Source organism: Phyllobates terribilis, unplaced genomic scaffold, assembly GCF_046119375.1.
Source record: "Phyllobates terribilis strain yellow unplaced genomic scaffold, ASM4611937v1 Scaffold_7__3_contigs__length_470593459, whole genome shotgun sequence".
In the NCBI taxonomy this organism is placed as follows: domain Eukaryota; kingdom Metazoa; phylum Chordata; class Amphibia; order Anura; family Dendrobatidae; genus Phyllobates; species Phyllobates terribilis.
In genome coordinates this window covers 423736092-423758120 of record NW_027362767.1, presented here as the reverse complement: position 1 = coordinate 423758120, position 22029 = coordinate 423736092, and the positions used below count along the sequence as shown (strand labels likewise).

Genomic DNA, 22029 nt, shown 5'->3' with positions numbered 1-22029 from the left:
CAGACCTCATCTGGAATACTGTGTACAGTTTTGGGCACATTTTAAAAAAGACATAGACAAACTGGAGCAAGTTCAGAGAAGAGCGACCAGAATGGTGACTGGTCTGCAAACCATGTCCTATGAGGAACGGTTGCAGGATTTGGGAATGTTTAGCTTGCAAAAAAGAAGACTGAGAGGAGACTTAATAGCTGTCTACAAATATGTCAAGGGCTGTCACATTGTAGAAGGATCATCTTTATTCTCATTTGCACAAGGAAAGACTAGAAGCAATGGGATGAAACTAAATGGGAGGAGACACAGATTAGATATTAGAAAAAACTTTTTGACAGTTAGGGTGATTAATGAGTGGAACAGGCTGCCACGAGAGGTGGTGAGTTCCCCTTCAATGGACGTCTTCAAACAGAGGCTGGACAGACATCTGTCTGAGATGATCTAGTGAATCCTGCTTTGAGCAGGGGGTTGGACCAGATGACCCAGGAGGTCCCTTCCAACTCTACCATTCTATGATTCTATGATTCTATGATCTGTTATCCGCTCTCCCTGTTATAGTGGAGCATTGACTGGCGGCTCCTGCACATCTACTGGGCGACACTCTAACTGGGATGGACATGTTTGCATTAAAGGGCTTCTTTGGTTAAAACTAGTGTTGAGCGAGTATGTTCTGTTAACCCTTTCGGCGAGTATGCTCGGGCCGAGCTCCGAGTATTTATAGCTGTTCGGTGATATGGTTGAATCGCTCCCATGTGCATGATTTGCGACTGTTTGACGGTTTTAATACATGTGAGGAATGTGTAAGAAATAGACATTCCTCACATGTATTAACCCCTTAAGCCGCGGAGCATTTTCCGTTTTTGCATTTTCGCTTTTTGCTCCACTTGTTCCCAGAGCTATAGCGTTTTTATTTTTTGGTCAATATGGCCATGTTAGGGCTTATTTTTTGCGGGACGAGTTGTACTTTTCAACGCCATTACTAGTTTTACCATGCCGTGTACGGGAAAACGGGAAAAAAATTCCAAGCACCGTGAAATTGCAAAAAAAGTGCAATACCACTGAGGTTTTTTTAAATTGTTTTTACCACGTTCACTGAATGCTAAAACTGACCTGCCATTATTATTCTCCAGGTCATTACGAGTTCATAGACACCAAACATGTATAGGTTCTTTTTTATTTAAGTGATGAAAAAAAATTCCAAAGTTTGGTAAAAAAAAAAAAAATGGTGCCATTTTCCGAGACCCGTAGCGTCTCCATTTTTTGGGATCTTGGGCCAGGTGAGGGCTTATTTTTTGTGAACCGAGCTGAAGTTTTTATAGATGCTATTTTGGGGTAGATCCGATGTTTTGATCGCCCGTTATTGCATTTTATTGCAATTTTACGGCGACCAAAAAACGTAATTCTGGCGTTTAGAATTTTTTTGTCATTACGCCATTTACCGATCGCATTAATTCTTTTTTTATATTGATAGATCAGGCGATTCTGAACGCGGCAATACCAAATATGTGTATGTAGGTTTTTTTTTATGATTTTATATTGAATGAGGCGAAAGGGGGTGATTTAAACTTTTATATATATATATTTTTTTTCATATTTTTTAAAACTTTTTTTTTTCACTTTTTGCTTGCTTCTGTACTCTACATAGGAGACTTGAAGCAGCAACTGTCCGATCGCCTCTGCTACATACAGGGGACCAGCAGATCCCCTGTATGCAGCAGAAATGGTCCTGTCCTATGAGCGCCGACCACTAGGTGGCGCTCATAGCGACAGGATCATTACAACCACTGGTGTCTGCTGCAGACCCAGGGTTGTCATGACCACTCATTGGCGACCCGCGATCATGTGACGGGGCCGCCGATGGGCGGGGTAAGTGACGCACTTTCAGGAAGCGCGCGTTAAATGCCGCTGTCGGAGATTGACAGCGGCATTTAATATGTTAACAGCCGCGGGTGGATCGCGATTCCACCCGCGCCTGTTGCGGGCACATGTCAGCTGTAATAATCAGCTGACATGTGCTTGGTTCAGTGCGGGCTCAGCGCCGGAGCCCTCACTGAACCGGAGGATAACGACATGCGCGTACTAATGCGTGACATGTCATTAAGGGGTTAAAGCTGTCAAACAGTTGCAAATCATGCACACGGGAGCGATTCAACCATATCACCGAGCAGCTGTAAATACTCGGAGCTCGGCCCGAGCATACTCGGACAGAACATACTCGCTCAACACTAGTTAAAACAAGTTATCAACGATCCATGGGCTCTACAGGATAGGTGATCACTTATTGAGCATTTGTGTCCGAACATTGGAAAATGCACCTATCAGAAGAATGGGGAAGTTTTATCCCTGACAGAACACTTATCCCTATTTTAAAATGCTGCGGCAGGTGGGACGTCTGACCGCAGCTCTATTCATTCTCTTAGAGACTTGCAAAAAAGAGCAGCGCTCACAGCCACTGAGAGAATGAATGGATCAGTGGTCGCATCTCACATGCCGCTCCAGTCTAATGGGGAGAAAAGCTCCACATTCTGCCGGTGTGTGCAAGCAGTCAGACCCCCACCAATCAATATTATCAATGATCCTGTGGAGAGGTGATTACTTGTTTTCACCGGAGAACCCCTGTAAGTGCATCTCTGCCGCTCTGGTCCAAGTATTTAATCGCTAAGGCCACGGCCCCACTATCAGTATTCGGTCAGTGTCCAGTCAGTATTTTTTCTCAGGAGTGGGAGCCAAAACAGGTGATGAACAATCAGAGAAAAGGTATAATAGAAACAAGTCACCAATTCTGCATTTATCAACCATTCCTGGTTTTGGCAGCCACTCCTGAGAAAAATACTGACCAAATACTGATGGTGGGGCTGTGGCCTAATGGAAAAAAATCTTTTCCTAGTTAAGATCAGTGAGAACAAAATGACCGCCATACACAACACAGTCCACTATATCAACACCAATAATGCCACATACAAAAGGGACAAATATCGCCACACCATGACTAGATCACATATTACCACTACATAGTGACCGAATAATACCACATACAAGGAACAAATATGGCCAAACTATGACCAGACCATATATTACCACCCCAAAGTGACCAAATACTACAATACTGATCATGAATACAAAACCACAATACTAACAACACTGTTATTACCACCAGCGACATTATACACAGGAGCTCTGTATATAGTGTCAGTGTACAGGTAACACAGTGATCACCAGTGACATTATAGACAGGAGCTCTGTATATAGTGTATAGGTAATACAGTGATCACCAGTGACATACACAGGAGCTCTGTATATACTATATACATACGTGGTCATAATTGTTGGTACCCCTCGTTTAATGAAAGAAAAACCCACAATGGTCACAGAAAAAAATTGAATCTGACAAAAGTAATAATAAATTAAAAATCTATGAAAATGAACAAATGAAAGACAGACATTGTTTTTCAACCCTGCTTCCACAGAAATGAAAAAAAAATTAAACTCATGAAATAGGCCTGGACAGAAATGATGGTACCCCTGAAAATAATGTGACAAAAGGGACATGTTAAATCAAGTTATGTCCACTAATTAGCATCACAGGTGTCGACAATCTTGTAATCAGTCAGTGGGCCTGTATATACGGCTACAGATACTCACTGTGCTGTTTGGTGACATGGTGTGTACCACACTCAACATGGACCAGAGGAAGCAAAGGAAAGAGTTGTCTCAGGAGATTAGAAAGAAAATTATAGACAAGCATGTTAAAGGTAAAGGTTATAAGACCATCTCCAAGCAGCTTGATGTTCCTGTAACTACAGTTGCACATATTATTCAGAAATTTAAGATCCATGGGACTGTAGCCAACCTCCCTGGACGTGGCCGCAGGAGGAAAACTGATAACAAATCAAAGAGACGGATAATATGAATGGTAACAAAAGAGCCCAGGAAAACTTCTAAAGAGATTAAAGGTGAACTTCAAGCTCAAGGAACATCTGTGTCAGATCGCACCATCCGTCGTTGTTTGATCTAAAGTGGACTTCATGGGAGACGACCAAGGAGAACACCATTGTTGAAAAAAAATAATAAAAAAGCCAGACTTCATGCTTCCCTCTGCCGACAAGTTTTTGGAGATGGAAATGTCATTCTCCAGCAGGACTTGGCCCCTGTCCACATGGCCAAAAGTACCAATACCTGGTTTACACACAACAGTATCACTGTGCTTGATTGGCAGCAAACTCACCTGACCTTAACCCCATAGAGAATCTATTATAGAGAATCTATGGGGTATTGTCAGGAGGAAGATGAGAGATACCAGACCCAACAATGCAGACGAGCTGAAGGCTTCTATCAAAGCCACCTGGGCTTCCATAACACCTCAGCAGTGCCACAGGCTGATCGCCTCCATGCCACATTGCCGCATTGATGCAGTAATTGATGCAAAGGAGCCCGACCAAGTATTGAGGGCACTTACTGAACATACATTTCAGATTTTAAAAACATTTTTTCAAGCTGGTGTTATAAAGTATTCTAATTTACTGAGATAATAACATTAACAGAAATAAACACTTGAAATAGATCACTCTGTCTGTAATGACTCTATATAATATGAGTTTTACTTATTGTATTGAAGAACTGAAATAAATTAACTTTTTGATGATATTCTAATTTTGTGAGAAGCACCTATAGTATGCTATATCCCCAATTTTAACAAATGTACTGCAATGTTTGCTGAATGTGTTCAGAAATGTACTGATGTGTAAGCAGACAAATGCGGAGACTTAGGCTATGTGCCCACGATGCAGAAATGCTCCGGATTTTTCCTGAGCATTTCTGCATCTCCCTGGCAGAAAAAACGCATGCGGATTGTACATGCGGATTGTACATGCGGATTGTGCATGCGGATTGTGCATGCGGATTGTACATGCGGATTGTACATGCGGATTGTGCATGCGGATTGTGCATGCGGATTGTACATGCGGATTGTACATGCGTTTTTCCTGCCAGGGACATGCAGAAGTGAAGCGTTCTTCACATGCATTTCTGCATGCGGGTTGACAAGTGCTCTCCAAGCGATTTTAGCATCACTTGGAAAGTGCTTGTCAACATTGTCACACTATAGAAATCCATGAAAACGGCATGGATTTATATAGTGTGACCCCAAAGACTGGTTAAAAATAAAAAAATAAATCTATACTTACCTTCCGATGGCCCCCGCAGTCTTGCTTCGCTCCGTCCTGGCTGCCGGCAGATCGCGGTACACTGAAGGACCTGCTGTCACATGACTATGACGTCAGCGCAGGTCCTTCAGTCCATCCCGAGCTGCCGGCATGGGAGGACGAGCGCAGCGGGGGCCGTCAGAAGGTAAATATAACATTTATTTTTTATTTTATTCTTTTTTTTGACAGGTTCTATGTTACCCGGGTCCGGAGGAGAGTCTCCCGTCCTCCACACCCGGGTACCATCCGCACATTGAACGCATGTATTCCGCATGTGCTTATCTAGTGAAGCGGAATCCATGCGTTCCAATGCAAGTCAATGGCCGGGAAAACGCTGCGCTTCTACGAAATAATTGGTAGTGCTGCGTTTTTTTCCGCTATGATAATCCGCAGCGGAAATTTCCGCAGCATGTGCACAGCACATGCGGACTATCATTGGGGAACATGGCAGACCTTCTAACATGCGTTTTTAAGCGTTTCTGCAGCATTTTTGCTGTGCGGAAACGCTTAAAAAATGCATCGTGGGCACACAGCCTTAGGCTATGTGCCCACGTAGCGTTTTTAAGGCCGCGAAAACGCTTGTAAAACAGTCTGCCATGCAAAGCAATGTGAATTCGGATGTGCTGTGCACATGATGAGCTAATTTGCGCGCCGAATTCGCATTCGAACACCGCAGGTCCTGACCGTACACTGAGGGACGCTGAAGAGAGAAGACGCGGCCGGGAGCAGACCGGAGGAGACCGGAGAGCAGACCGGGGGCCGCCGGAGAGGTGAATATACCGTTTTTTTTTTTATTTATTAACGTTTTGATTCTTTTTTTTACTATAGATGCTGCATTTAAAGCATCTAAGTTGTTCACACATTATAGATTCATGTCGGTTGCATGGATTTATATTGTGTGATCAACTTGTCAAGCACTTTTCCAAGTGATGCTCAAAATCGCTTGGAAAAGTGCTTGAAAAAACGCATGTGAAAACGCTTCTCTCTGGCAGAAAAAACGCATGTAAATCTGCATGTAAATCTGCATGAGAGAGGCAAAAACTCTCTGCATCAAATCTGCTAGGTGTGCACACAGCCTTATAGCTGGTTTTGCTCTGAGCTGAGATGTCCGGGCTGAATAATGCTCTGGGAGCAGAACCCATCAGCAGAATCTGTCTGTTTCCTGCCTTGTAGCAGTGGATCCAGGCTATTTAGCTCACAGAGCATTGTCTACACAACATACAATTGTATCCAATTTTCAGCTGGGAACAGGACTATGGACAAGTTTTGCAGCAACTGCATTTGTGATAGGAAATGTTGATCAATCTAGATTTTCTTCAGTGTTCTTATTCATTGCAGAAAATCTTAAAAAAGCCGAGGAATGTGGGCAACATGGTGGGTCAATGATTAACGCTGTAGGGCTGGGTTCATATAATAGCAAGGACAACATCTGCAAGGAGTTTGTATGTTCTCCCCGTGTTTGTGTGGGTTTCCTCCGGGTTCTCCGGTTTCCTCCCACACTCCAAAGACATACTGATAGGGAATTCATATTGTGAGCCCCAATGGGGACAGTGATGATAATGTCTGTAAGGTGCTACAAAATCTAAAGGCGCTATATAAGAGAGTAAAATAAATATATAACTAAATAAAATGAATGTATTAAAAGGCTAAGATTGCAAAGAGCTTGTAAAAACAAGAAACTTTGCAATTTCCTTCTTATTCAAAATCTTCTCTGTTCTCAAGAAGGAAAAGATTTTTAATTCTGCAGTGTACAGCTCATTGCTATGGTTACTGACCACCTGAGAAGTGGCCGGTCTCCTTGGCAAGAAGCGCTCACTTGCAGACTGGTGGACTTCAGTGCCCCTGTGCCTGTCCCATTCTGCAGAGGCAAAGCCGCCTCTGCCCGCAGAATGCAAGAGGGCACAATTCAGACAAGCGGCTCAGCCAAGCCACCGGCCAGAACTGTAAATCTTCAGCTTCTGATGACAGGAACACAAGACCACCCCTTTAACAAAGGAGCTGAGCAGAACTCATACAGTGATTAGTGGGGGTCTGACACCTGAAATCCCCAGACATCAGCTACTTCTGCAAGATGATGTACACAGTGTTAAGAGCTGGAATAGCACAGCTCCGCACAGGGTCGGACTGGGGTGCCTAGGGCCCACCAGGGGAACTGACTCTAGGGGCCCACACTACAGCCCACCATAAACGGTTTTATTACTTGTTATGCTTTTCTATAATGCACTATAGTTACATGATTGGCGGCGCTGTGGAGCACCAAGCGGCAGGACTTTCTTCGAACAGTCATTCCGTACTGCCAGAGTCCCTTTAATGGTAACTTGTCACCTTGAAAAACGCTATTTATCTGCAGATATAGCGGTAATCTGCAGGTAAATAGGGTGTAAAGCCTGGTTAGACGGCTTATTGGAAAAGCATTGGCTACACGGAGAAAATTACATTTTATTCTCCCTGCCGCCACTCGCTTCCTGTCATAGGGTCGGTGCAAGGAGGGAGACATTACAGTCACCGCGAACTACAAAGTGAATTGCTGCGCTCAACAAGGGGTGCCCTGTCAATCACTGAGTGCAGCTCCAGGGCCCGCTCGCTCCAGGAGTCGTTCTCCTCGGCGTGAGCGCTCGCACGGATTACAGCGGGTGACACTTAGGAGAGGTGAGTATAAGGATTTTTTTTATTTTATTCCTATTTTTACAGTTGGACATGGCGGGAGTAGACTACTACTCTCATCATTGACCCTGCTGCTGATCGCAGCACCGGCCGGGATCTATGATGAGGGCAGCACTCAGCACCCAGCTCTTTGGAACAGCGCTAACTGTTCACTGATTCCCAAGCGCCGGTACGTGTCACACGGATGACACACAGGTGGACACGGATATCTCCAGTCTGGTAAATATCAGGACACGTGAAAGAGCCCTAATATACACACACACTGTACACACCCGCAGGCATATACACACACCCGCAGGCATATACAGTCATGGCCAAAAGTTTTGAGAATGACACCAAAATTATATTTTCACATGATCTGCTGGCCTCTGGTTTTTATTAGTGTTTGTCTGATGTTTATATCACATACAGAAATATAATTGCAATCATATTATGAGTACCAATAGGTTATATTGACAGTTAGAATGAGTTGATGCAGCAAGTCAATATTTGCAGTGTTGCCCCTTCTTCTTCAAGACCTCTGTAATTCTCCCTGGCATGCTCTCAATCAACTTTTGGACCAAATCCTGACTGATAGCAGTCCATTCTTGCATAATCAATGCTTGCATTTTGCCAGAATTTGTTGGTTTTTGTTTGTCCACCCGTCTCTTGATGATTGACCACAAGTTCTCAATGGGATTAAGATCTGGGGAGTTTCCAGGCCATGGACCCAAAATCTCTATGTTTTGTTCCATGAGCCATTTTGTTATCACCTTTGCTTTATGGCAAGGTGCTCCATCATGCTGGAAAAGGCATTGTTGGGCGCCAAACTGCTCTTGGACGGTTGGGAGAAGTTGCTCTTGGAGGACATTCTGGTACCATTCTTTATTCATGGCTGTGTTTTTAGGCAAGACTGTGAGTGAGCCAATTCCCTTGGCTGAGAAGCAACCCCACACATGAATGGTTTCAGGATGCTTTACAGTTGGCATGAGACAAGACTGGTGGTAGCGCTCACCTCTTCTTCTCCGAATAAGCTGTTTTCCAGATGTCCCAAACAATCGAAAAGGGGATTCATCAGAGAAAATGACTTTGCCCCAGTCCTCAGCAGTCCACTCCCTGTACCTTTTACAGAATATCAGTCAGTCCCTGATGTTTTTTCTGGAGAGAAGTGGCTTCTTTGCTGCCCTCCTTGAAACCAGCCCTTGCTCAAAGAGTCTCCGCCTCACAGTGCGTGCAGAAGCACTCACACCAGCCTGCTGCCATTCCTGAGCAAGCTCGGCACTGCTGGTAGTCCGATCCCGCAGCTGAAACAGTTTTAAGATACGGTCCTGGCGCTTGCTGGTCTTTCTTGGGCGCCCTGCAGCCTTTTTGACAACAATGGAAGCTCTCTCCTTGAAGTTCTTGATGATGCGATAGATTGTTGACTGAGGTGCAATCTTTGTTGGTGTGATACTCTTCCCTGTTAGGCCATTTTTGTGCAGTGCAATGATGGCTGCACGTGTTTCTTTAGAGATAACCATGGTTAACTGAAGAGAAACAATGATACCAAGAACCAGCCTCCTTTTAAAGTGTCCAGTGATGTCATTCTTACTTAATCATGACTGATTGATCGCCAGCCCTGTCCTCATCAACACCCACACCTGTGTTAATGGATCAATCACTAAAACGATGTTAGCTGCTCCTTTTAAGGCAGGACTGCAATGATGTTGAAATGTGTTTTGGGGGTTAAAGTTCATTTTCTGGGAAAATATTGACTTTGCAAGTACAGTAATTGCTGTTAAGCTGATCACTCTTTGACATTCAGGAGTATATGCAAATTGCCATTACAAAAAATGAAGCAGTAAACTTTGGAAAAATGACTATTTGTCTCATTCTCAATACTTTTGGCCATGACTGTACACACACACGCACGCACCCGCAGGCATATACACACACCCACAGGCATATACACGCACCCACAGGCATATACACGCACCCGCAGGTATATACACACACGCACCTGCAGGCATATACACGCACCCGCAGGCATATACACGCACCCGCAGGCATATACGTGCACCCGCAGGCATATGCAGGCATATACACGCACCTGCAGGCATATACACGCACCCGCAGGCATATACACACACACACCCACAGGCATATACACGCACCCGCAGGCATATACACGCACCCGCAGGCATATACATGCACCCGCAGGCATATACACGCACCCGCAGGCATATACACACACACACCCACAGGCATATACACAGACCCACAGGCATATACACAGACCCGCAGGCATATACACGCACCCGCAGGCATATACATGCACCCGCAGGCATATACATGCACCCGCAGGCATATACACGCACCCGCAGGCATATACACACACGAACCCGCAGGCATATACACGCACCCGCAGGCATATACACGCACCCGCAGGCATATACACGCACCCGCAGGCATATACATGTAGCACCCTGAGGATTCGGCTGCTACAGGGGTATTGCACCTCAACCCAGAGGTGTGATATTCCACTCCCGGGTAAGGAAGGAGTGTGGAACTGAGCTCAGATAGACTGCATGCACTACATACATCCCATTCCAGAGGAGCAGGCCGACGGTACTCCCACTTAGAAATGTGCAGGTACAACCGAGCCTGTTCCTGGCTGGAGTGGGAGGGGGGTGGTACATCCCATGTAGTGTAGGGGCAGATAGGGGGAGCAGTCTGGGTAGTGATAGGAGCTCATTGGGTGCTGGTCACCTGAGCTCACACATAGAGGGATATATAAGGAGGGCACCAACTTAGATCAGGGTCAGACGCTGAGAACAAGTCAGTTGGAGAGGAGAGAGAAGGAAACAGCAGCCCTGGAGAGAGAGAGAGAGTGGAGCAGAGAAAGACCCAGAGGGGGAAGACTGAAGGGACCCAAGAACCCAAATTAGAGCACCGGGTGAGGAGTCAGCAAGAGGGTACCGGAACCCAAGCTGGTGGGGGCAAAGACATTCCCCAGCCAGAGACCGGAGACCGTGGGCAGTGTCTGTCACGGTCACCCACCACATTCACCCCGAAGGCACACCACATGAAGGGTCAGGGAACCCAGGGCCAAGGGTGTCCCAAAAGAAGGCCCGAGGGAGCTGGACCTAGGTGAATCACTGGTGGGGACGGCTGAAGAAAGGACAGAGGGAGAGCTCAGGGCCACGCTCTGGACTTGTTTGGGGGTTGGCCGGATCCAGGACCTGGTGGACGCAGCACGGCTCGGGTGGTCACTAGCAGCTGGAGTGACCAGTACAACATCAGCAGTAAGTAAACACCCTTAACTGCACAACCCGAGTCTGTCTTCATTGCCGGCTGCATCGCACCACCACAACCCCCATCCTCTGCGCCTGTCCCCTCTGAGGCTATACCCCTCCCGTTGGGGGTTATCTCACCAAGCTGCGCACCCACCATCAGCCTCAGCGGACCCTGCAGCAGCGGCGGCCACAGTGACCGCATCACAACGGGTGGCGTAGTCGACACAAAAGAACTTTAGTAACATCTGTAAAGCTGCCACATCACACTGAGCTTGACGCCCTGGGCACGGGACCGGGTCACAGCCGCTCGGAGACTACAACCCCCCATCTGATCCGGTGCCGGGTATTCCCCTCAAAAAGGAATATGTCCCAGGGGGCGCGTCAACTTTGGCGTAGTCGGCAGGATTACGTGCCCACAACACCCGGGTACTGCGTGCCTGAAGAAAAGAACGAGTTTACCTCAGAAAGAAGTCTCCCGCCAGTTCCGGAGGGTCCACGCCATCGGACTCCATCACCAGTTGTTTCCCGCCGATTGTCCGCCATTTCCAGCTTGTTCCCGCCATCTGCAGAGTTTCCCGCCACTGGGCGACGCTTCCCGCCAAAACCGCAGATTTCCCGCCTTGGAAGAGCAGCGGACGCCATTATGGGCGTGCCAAAGGAGGGCAGGAGGCCACCTCCCATCGTGGGCCAGGACAGGAAATGGCGCCAAAAGTGGAAACCGCCCCCACCAACAGAGACTGTGATGCTGGAGGTGTCTGTCAGCGTGAAAGAACTCCCCCTGGAGCTGACAGTCACCGAGTTGCCCCGGGACCGCCCTCGAAGTGGGAGGAGACGAAAGAGAAGAGAAAAGATGGGTGTCGCTTGGGGCAGTCTGGAGCGAGCGCACCCGGAGGCAAGAGGTCTAACAAGGAGTAGCGGAGAAGCTCACCCGGAGATGGAAAGAAAGCAGAACAGCACCGGCCCGCTGGCCAGGAGTCTGCTAGAGACCGAGGAAGGAGGGCAGAGCAGCACCGGCCCGCTGGCCAGGAGCCTGCCGGAAGCCGAGCAGAGCAGCACCGACCCGATGGTCAGGAGCCTGCTAGAGTCCACAACCCCGCTAGGTCTAGCGGAGATCCTAGCGCAGCTCCCCCGAGACCGGGAGTGTGCACAAACTGCCCTGGAGGGCCTCGCAAGGAGGATGGCCCGGGTACAGCGCGAGATACTGGCGGAGTGGGGCCGGGAGATGACCCAGCAAGCAGAGACCAGTCAACGGAGCACGCTACCCTGGAAGAGGAAGCAGACTGCCTCTGAGGATGGCGCGGGAGGACCCAAGGCCGGAGACGGCGCCGAGGAGGGAGCCGAACGCATGGAGGCAGGTAAAGGGGACGCCTATACCCCAAGCCGTGACACCGCTTACCTGCCCCAGCTCCCCGTCGCAGAGCCCGAAAGTCCCCCTGCTGTGCCCGTAGCCGCCAGGTCACCGCCATGGACTAGGCCCCGACCGGAAGCCGCCGCAGCGACCCCTGTGACGTCACGCGCCCCGACCCGGAGCGTGACAAAGCAGGAATTACCACCAGCCTGGTCGCAAGGCCTAGTACCCCCGGGCGCCGCACCACCAACAGCGCCCCCTACCTCCGCGGAGCCTCCGGCCTGGCCGCAAGGCCAGGTAGCCCAGGGCGCCGCCGTCCTAACGGTGCCCTTCACCTTCCAGGTGCCCCAGGCCTGGTCGCAAGGCCTGGGCAACCCGGGCGCCACCACCACCGCGCCCGCGCCCGCAATACCTAGGGTGCCACACCTGGGGGAGGACCTCTTCGGCCAGCTCACATGGCCGGACGGGCGGCCCTTCATCTGGCCCGAAGGGTACCCTGAGCTGGAGCGGCAGCAAAGACTAGGGCCCTTGTGTGAGCCCCTAATCCCGGCTCCGAAGCCCGTGGCTCGGGTCTCGCCTCCTCTAGCAGAAGCCCAATTCGTGTGGGACCCCACGGGAGAAGATTTGATGGGGTTCACCGGAGAAACTCGGGCAGCCGCAGCTGAACGTACAGAGTGTTGCCGTCAACAGCTGGCAAAGTTTAAGAGAGAACGGGAGGAGAGGCGGGTCAGAGAACAACAGGCCCAAATCCAGAGCGCGGAGCAGAAGAGCCGGACTAGGAGGAACCCCCGTGCAGCGCATTGTCCCCGCACCATCGGGACAGTGATAAAGTTCAACCCGCAGCATGGGTGGGGCTTTATTCGGGACCGTAACAACCGCGGTGACGTTTTTGTGACCCGCAGAGACGTCGAGTCCCACCTGCCGGAAGGTCACAAAGGCCGTGACCTCTACGTCGGAGACGAGGTCACTTTCACCCGGCACAAGTGTGCCAAAGGACCTTACGCCCTCCATGTACACCGCTTGACGGAGGAGGAGTTGCGGTACGGGGAGGAGGAGCCAGAGGACCCGGACGGGTCTGAAGAAACATCATATCAAGAAAGAGCAGGAGGAAGACGCCGTTGAGTGCGGCAGAGCAGGAGCTGTAAATAGTTACCCAATCGGGGTATATAGAAACTGAAACTGTTGCTGCTAAAATAGTCCCCGTTGGGACCAAGGAACTGTTTACCCGTTAACCCCTTCATCCTACAGGCTGAGGACTGTGAGCAGCCATTCCCTACCCTCTACCTGGCCGAGGACTGAGAGCGGCCAACTTTCAACTTCCCCTGTATATAGTTGCGCGTCCTAAAGCGCCCCCTACCGGTTTTATAAGAAAACCAGATTTTTCTAAGAGACTGTCGCACTTTTCCCGGACACACGTTGCACAGTGTCCGGAGGAGGAACCAGAGACAAGAGAAGTCTACGAGAATGTTTATATAAAAAGTTTTATATATATATAATGTTTATATGTTTTATATGTTCATATAAAAATTTTGTATGTTTTGGTGTTTTATGTCTTACAGCCCGAGGACGTGCTGTGATTTACCAGGGGGGAATGTAGCACCCTGAGGATTCGGCTGCTACAGGGGTATTGCACCTCAACCCAGAGGTGTGATATTCCACTCCCGGGTAAGGAAGGAGTGTGGAACTGAGCTCAGATAGACTGCATGCACTACATACATCCCATTCCAGAGGAGCAGGCCGACGGTACTCCCACTTAGAAATGTGCAGGTACAACCGAGCCTGTTCCTGGCTGGAGTGGGAGGGGGGTGGTACATCCCATGTAGTGTAGGGGCAGATAGGGGGAGCAGTCTGGGTAGTGATAGGAGCTCATTGGGTGCTGGTCACCTGAGCTCACACATAGAGGGATATATAAGGAGGGCACCAACTTAGATCAGGGTCAGACGCTGAGAACAAGTCAGTTGGAGAGGAGAGAGAAGGAAACAGCAGCCCTGGAGAGAGAGAGAGAGTGGAGCAGAGAAAGACCCAGAGGGGGAAGACTGAAGGGACCCAAGAACCCAAATTAGAGCACCGGGTGAGGAGTCAGCAAGAGGGTACCGGAACCCAAGCTGGTGGGGGCAAAGACATTCCCCAGCCAGAGACCGGAGACCGTGGGCAGTGTCTGTCACGGTCACCCACCACATTCACCCCGAAGGCACACCACATGAAGGGTCAGGGAACCCAGGGCCAAGGGTGTCCCAAAAGAAGGCCCGAGGGAGCTGGACCTAGGTGAATCACTGGTGGGGACGGCTGAAGAAAGGACAGAGGGAGAGCTCAGGGCCACGCTCTGGACTTGTTTGGGGGTTGGCCGGATCCAGGACCTGGTGGACGCAGCACGGCTCGGGTGGTCACTAGCAGCTGGAGTGACCAGTACAACATCAGCAGTAAGTAAACACCCTTAACTGCACAACCCGAGTCTGTCTTCATTGCCGGCTGCATCGCACCACCACAACCCCCATCCTCTGCGCCTGTCCCCTCTGAGGCTATACCCCTCCCGTTGGGGGTTATCTCACCAAGCTGCGCACCCACCATCAGCCTCAGCGGACCCTGCAGCAGCGGCGGCCACAGTGACCGCATCACAACGGGTGGCGTAGTCGACACAAAAGAACTTTAGTAACATCTGTAAAGCTGCCACATCACACTGAGCTTGACGCCCTGGGCACGGGACCGGGTCACAGCCGCTCGGAGACTACAACCCCCCATCTGATCCGGTGCCGGGTATTCCCCTCAAAAAGGAATATGTCCCAGGGGGCGCGTCATACACACACGAACCCGCAGGCATATACACGCACCCGCAGGCATATACACGCACCCGCAGGCATATACATGCACCCACAGGCATATACACACACACACACGCAGGCATATACACACACACAGGCATATGACCCATAAAAACGTTATTGAATATTTGGCACGGTGCTCTTGACATGAAATTGAAGCAGTGAGAGCTGTAGGCCCGCAGCCTTGTTTCCGATTCCAGGCCAGGTTGGAGAGTTGAACAGTATAGGACGGTCACCGTCCACATATCCAGCCCCGGAGCCGGTATAAAAAAGCCCAGAGTCAGAGCAGGAGAGAAGGGGGCAGTGCGCCAGTGCCACCACCCAGTCGGCAGCCGGTATTACTATAGGGGAGCAGGCCAGGGCAGATATGGAGCCGGGATGGGACCATATCAGAAGCCCGGGAGCAGGGAGAGCAGAGCGAGACGTCGGGTTCGGTGGCGCCGGCGTATCATAGGACGGCCCCGGAGCAGAGAGAAAGCATTGCAGAGCGCGGCCGCGGCGTATCAGAGGCCAGAAGAGAGCGGCGTCAGCGTCACGTGACACCACACCACAGTCTGCCAGCCAGCGGGAAAGCAGATCGCGGTGCGTGTCACCGCCCAGAAAGAATCCATCCTCTTAGTGTCAGGGACTCACGTGGTAAGTATGCTGCATGCAGGGCCGGCTCCAGGTTTTTCTGGGCCCCGGGAGAAAGAGTCTCAGTGGCCCCTTTAATACATATCACGATTCATGATGCACAGATACCGCAGAGAAATATATACAGTCATATGAAAAAGTTTGGGCACCCCTATTAATCTTAAGCTTAATGTTTTATAAAAATTGGTGTTTTTGCAACAGCTATTTCAGTTTGATATATGTAATAACTGTTGGACACAGTAATGTTTCTGCCTTGAAATGAGGTTTATTGTACTAACAGAAAATGTGCAATCTGCATTCAAACAAAATTTGAAAGGTGCATAAGTATGGGCACCCTTATCATTTTCTTGTTTTAAATACTCCTACCTACTTTTTACTGACTTACTAAAGCACTTTTTTTGGTTTTGTAACCTCATGGAGCTTTGAACTTTATAGCCAGGTGTATGCAATCATGAGAAAAGCTACTTAAAGTGGCCACTTGCAAGTTGTTCTCCTGTTTGAATCTCCTCTGAAGAGTGGCATCATGTGCTCCTCAAAACAACTGTCAAATGATCTGAAAACAAAGATTATTCAACATAGTTGTTCAGGGGAAGCATACAAAAAGCTGTCTCAGAGATTTAACCTGTCAGTTTCCACTGTGAGGAACATAGTAAGGAAATGGAAGAACACAGGGACAGTTCTTGTTAAGGCCAGAAGTGGCAGGCCAAGAAAAACATCAGAAAGGCAGAGAAGAAGAATGGTGAGATCAGTCAAGGACAATCCTCAGACCACCTCCAGAGAGCTGCAGCATCAACTTGCTGCAGATGGTGTCACTGTGCATCGGTCAACTATACAAGGCACTTTGCACAAGGAGAAGCTGTATGGGAGAGTGATGCGAAAGAAGCCGTTTCTGCAAGCACGCCACAAACAGAGTTGGCTGAGGTATGCAAAAGCACATTTGGAGAAGCCAATTTCTTTTTGGAAGAAGGTCCTGTGGACTGATGAAATCAAGATTGAGTTATTTGGTCATACAAAAAGGCGTTATGCATGGTGGCAAAAAAACACAGCATTCCAAGAAAAACACTTGCTACCCACAGTAAAATTTGGTGGAGGTTCCATCATGCTTTGGGGCTGTGTGGTCAATGCTGGCACTGGGAATCTTGTTAAAGTTGAGGGACGCATGGATTCCACTCAGTATCAGCAGATTCTTGACAATAGTGTTCAAGAATCAGTGATAAATATGAAGTTACAAAGTGGATGGATCTTTCAGCAAGACAATGATCCAAAACACCGCTCCAAATCTACTCAGGCATTCATGCAGAGGAACAACTACAATGTTCGGGAATGGCCATCCCAGTCCCCAGACCTGAATATCATTGAACATCTGTGGGATCATTTGAAGAGGGCTGTCCATGCTCGGCGACCATCAAACTTAACTGAACTGGAATTGTTTTGTAAAGAGGAATGGTCAAAAATACCTTCATCCAGGATCCAGGAACTCATTAAAAGCTACAGGAAGCGACTAGAGGCTGTTATTTTTGCAAAAGGAGGATCTACTAACTATTAATGTCACTTTTCTGGTGAGGTGCCCATACTTATGCACCTGTCAAATTTTGTTTGAATGCAGATTGCACATTTTCTGTTAGTACAATGAACCTCATTTCAAGGCAGAAACATTACTGTATCCAACAGTTATTACATATATCAAACTGAAATAGCTGTTGCAAAAACACCAATTTTTATAGAACATTAAGCTTAAGATTAATAGGGGTGCCCAAACTTTTTCATATGACTGTATATATAGTACAATGCAAAGATTTCACTTCTTACATTACATGAGTGATATCTATTGTAAATTCCACAATAGCTCAGAAACCGGCGAATCGCTCCATACAGAATACTAGCCCCCATATAAGGCCCCATACGGAATACTGGCCCCCATATAAGGCCCCATACGGAATACTGGCCCCCATATAAGGCTCCATACGGAATACTGGCCCCCATATAACGCTTCATACGGAATACTGGCCCCCATATAAGGCTCCATACGGAATACTGGCCCCCATATAACGCTCCATACAGAATACTAGCCCCCATATAAGGCCCCATACGGAATACTGGCCCCCATATAACGCTTCATACGGAATACTGGCCCCCATATAAGGCTCCATACGGAATACCGGCCCCCATATAAGGCTCCATACGGAATACAGGCCCCCATATAAGGCTCCATACGGAATACTGGCCCCCATTTAAGGCTCCATACGGAATACTGGCCCCCATATAACGCTTCATATGGAATACTGACCCCCATATAATGCTCCATACAGAATACTGGCCCCCATATAAGGCTATATACGGAATACTGGCCCCCATATAAGGCTCCATACGGAATACTGGCCCCCATATAACGCTCCATACAGAATACTGGCCCCCATATAAGGCTATATATGGAATACTGGCCCCCATTTAAGGCTCCATACGGAATACTGGCCCCCATATAAGGCTCCATACAGAATACTGGCCCCCATATAACGCTCCATACGGAATACTGGCCCCCATATAAGGCTCCATACGGAATACTGGCCCCCATATAACGCTCCATACAGGATACTGGTCCCCTTATAAAGCTCCATACAGGATACTGGCCCCCATATAACGCTCCATACAGGATACTGGTCCCCTTATAATGCTCCATACAGGATACTGGCCCCCATATAATGCTCCATGCAGGCTATTACCCCCCACATAATGCCCCATACAGGCTGTCCCCTCCCTTATAATGCTTCACGCAGGCTGTTCCCCCCACATAATGCACTATGTAGGCTGTTCCCCACCCCCTTATAATGCCCCATGCAGGCTGTTCCCCCCCCTTATAATGCCCCATGCAGGCTGTTCCCCCCCTTATAATGAGCCATGCAGGCTGTTCCCCCCCTTATAATGCCCCATGCAGGCTGTCACTCCTCCTCTTTATAATGCCCCATGCAGGATGTACCCCCCCTCTTTATAAGGCCCCATGCAGGATGTCACCCCCCCTCTTTAAAAGGCCCCATGCAGGATGTCACCCTCCTCTCTTTATAATGCCCCATGCAGGATGTCACCCCCTCTCTTTATAATGCCCCATGCAGGGTGTCACCTCCCTCTCTTTATAATGCCCCATGCAGGATGTCACCCCCTCTCTTTATAAAGCCCCATGCAGGATGTCACCTCCCTCTCTTTATAAGGCCCCATGCAGGATGTACCCCCCCTCTTTATAATGCCCCATGCAGGATGTCACCCCCTCTCTTTATAAGGCCCCATGCAGGATGTACCCCCCCTCTTTATAAGGCCCCATGCAGGATGTCACCCCCTCTCTCTATAATGCTCCATGCAGGATGTCACCCCCCCTCTCTTTATAATGCCCCATGCAGGATGTCACTCCCTCTCTTTATAAGACCCCATGCAGGTTGTCACCCCCCCCTTTATAATGCCCCATGCAGGATGTCACTCCCCCATATTATGCCCCATGCAGGATGTCACCCCCCCCATGTTATGCCCCATGCAGGATGTCACCTCCCCCCATATTATGCCCCAATGCATAAAAAAAAAAAAAAAAAATCAAATACTCACCTCTCTCCTTCTCACCTCCTGCAGCTGCTCAGGTCTGTACTCCAGCGTCGCTGGCGTCTTCCCGCTCTGCGCTCCCTGTGACGGCTCAGGGGAGGGCGCGGTGTAAAGACGTCACCGCACCCTCTGACCTGAGACGTCACAGGGAGCGCAGAGCAGGAAGACAGCAGATCTGCTGTGGCACGGGGAGAGGTAAGTATCCGCCTGCCGGGGCCCTGAGCAAGCGGGGGAGAAGGGCGGGCGCTGGCACCGCTCTCCTCCGCCCATTGCCCGGAGGGGTGCACGACCGCCAGTGGGCACCCCTGCCTGCTCAGGGCCTCGGCACTTGCCCGGGAACTGACGCCGGCCCTGGCTGCATGCACGTCACTGCAGGCTCGCTGTCACCAATGAATGTGCCATGCGCGCGACGCTATATTTGCTTCAGCCGCGCTTTTAAAGGGCCCCCGCCAACAATTTTCTCACTCTCATATCGGGGCCCACCGGGAAATTTCCCGATTTCCCGCCAGGCCAGACCGACCCTGCGTACAGTCCTGCACATGGGTACATTTTCCCTCTTGGCACAGGGTCTCAGGTGGGACACGGGCTTCCACCTTCTCAGTAGCATTTACGTTCAGTGGAGGAATATAGTGGGACACCATCCTTCCCAGGTCGGTGCCTAGCATCACATTGGTGGGAATAGCCCCTGATACTCCCACTTCCCTTACTCCCTTCCCTGCTCCCCAGTTCAGATACACACGGGCCATGGGCACGGCAGGGCTGACCCCTCCAACCCCGGTGATAGACATAGTCTTTCCTGGTATGATATCTGCAGGGTTTACCATTTCGTGACGCACCAGAGTTACTTGTGCTCCAGTGTCTCTGAGACCAATGGTAACTTTATCGCCAACAGTGACAGATTGACAGTTCTCATTAGTCCGCACATCAGTGCCGGCCACAAATAGGACAGAAGGTGGGGGCCCAGACGGCTTTGTGGTGGTAGTGGGGCGTTTCTCCCTATCCGGGCAGACTGCACTAATATGTCCCACTTTCTTGCACGTGAAGCATTGGCGTGAATCACCTGAAGGATATCTGGTCCCTGGGGCCCCATAGGAGGTGGGTTTGGACAGCACTGGTGACTGGCTGGCAGAGGGGTCCCCGTTTGGCTTACCTCCCTTCCAGCTGAATCCCGATGGCTTCCGCACCTCCAGCATCCTGTTGGCCACATAGCGGTCCGCAATCTTTGCAGCCTCATCCGCAGATTGTGGTTCTCGATCACACACAAATTGTCGTACATCCGTGGGGCACATATGGAGAAATTGATCCTTGACCATAAGATCCGTTAAGGCCTCGAAGCTGCTAACAGAAAGTCCCCTGATCCATTGGTGGAAGGTGCTCCTCAATGTGCTCACAAAATCCGCATAGCTGTCAGCTGACCCACGTTGTAAGTTCCGGAACTTTCTCCGATACACTTCTGAGGTTAGGTTGTATTTCCTGACCAGAGCCTCTTTGATTGCCTCATAGTTCCCGTCCAGGTCGGATGGGAGGTCAGCAAACACCTCCGCAGCTTTGCCTCTCAACCCAGGGGCTAGGTACAGCGCCCATTGCTCAAGGGGTAGATGATATTGTCTGCAGGTTTTCTCAAACCCCCGAAGAAAAGTATCCAAGTCCGTGTCCTTCCCAACCACAGGGAAGTTTTCCAAAAGTGGCCTCCTTGGATTTATGTCCTGGGAGGGGGTTAGCTGAAGATTGCTACCCCGCTCTTCTTGGGCCATCCGGAGCTTGAACTCTCCCTCAGCCTGGCATTCTGCAGCAGCAGCCTCTCTCTCGGCTCGGCGTTCTGCAGCCTCCCTCTCGGCCCGGCGTTCTGCAGCCTCTCGGTACTGTAGAACAAGCTGCAGGCGCAGAGCGGGATCACTTGTTCCCAGCTGTTGTAAGGCCATTTGTAACGTAAAGTCCACAGGCTTCTCCGAACTGGCGTTGATGGCACCTTCAAAGGACATCTCCGGTGCAAGGACTGGCATTCCTGGACCTCTCGGAGGTGGACTCTCTCTTTGTCCGGCGGCCTCAGCATTTTGCGCCAAGTCGTGCTCCGCCAAGTTGTGTATCAGCATCTCCTTGGATCTGTCGGTGGTCTCTATTCCTCTTTGCTCGCAGAGGTCGATCAGAGCATCCTTACTCTGCTTCTTGTATCGGGCTGCCATATCAATGAACAGCCTTTGCCAAATAAAAAATAGAAAAGAAAAACTGGGAAGGGGAACTGTTTGCAAGTCTGTCTAAGTAAGCACTGAGCCGAATCTTGTAGAACTGGTGGCTCCTCGTAAGGACACCAATTCTTTAGTACCGGGAATAATTTCTTAAACCCTGCACTAATGCGCTAATAGAAGTAAATTGCATCCCACCGCTGCCACCAATTAGTCACGTACCCGCTCCTCAGCACGTGATTTGGGATTACGCCTGAAAGGGTTAACCTATCTCCTCTCACTCAATCCAGCACTCGACCTCTGTCCTATGCTGAAGGGAGCATCAATCACACCCCAACTCAGACTGCGCACCCC

At 49.6% G+C, this 22029-nt stretch overlaps 1 protein-coding gene across 1 annotated transcript in view; it reads right to left on the bottom strand.

Moving 5' to 3' along the window:
- The window catches only part of LOC141155592 (uncharacterized), a 130864-nt gene extending 109189 nt beyond the window's left edge, over positions 1 to 21675 (bottom strand). Inside the window, exon 1 of the mRNA XM_073642463.1 lies at positions 20013 to 21675. Coding sequence (XP_073498564.1) covers positions 20013 to 21675 — 1663 coding nt within the window. The remainder of the gene's footprint in view (positions 1 to 20012) is intronic.
- Between the last annotated feature and the right edge of the window lie 354 nt (positions 21676 to 22029).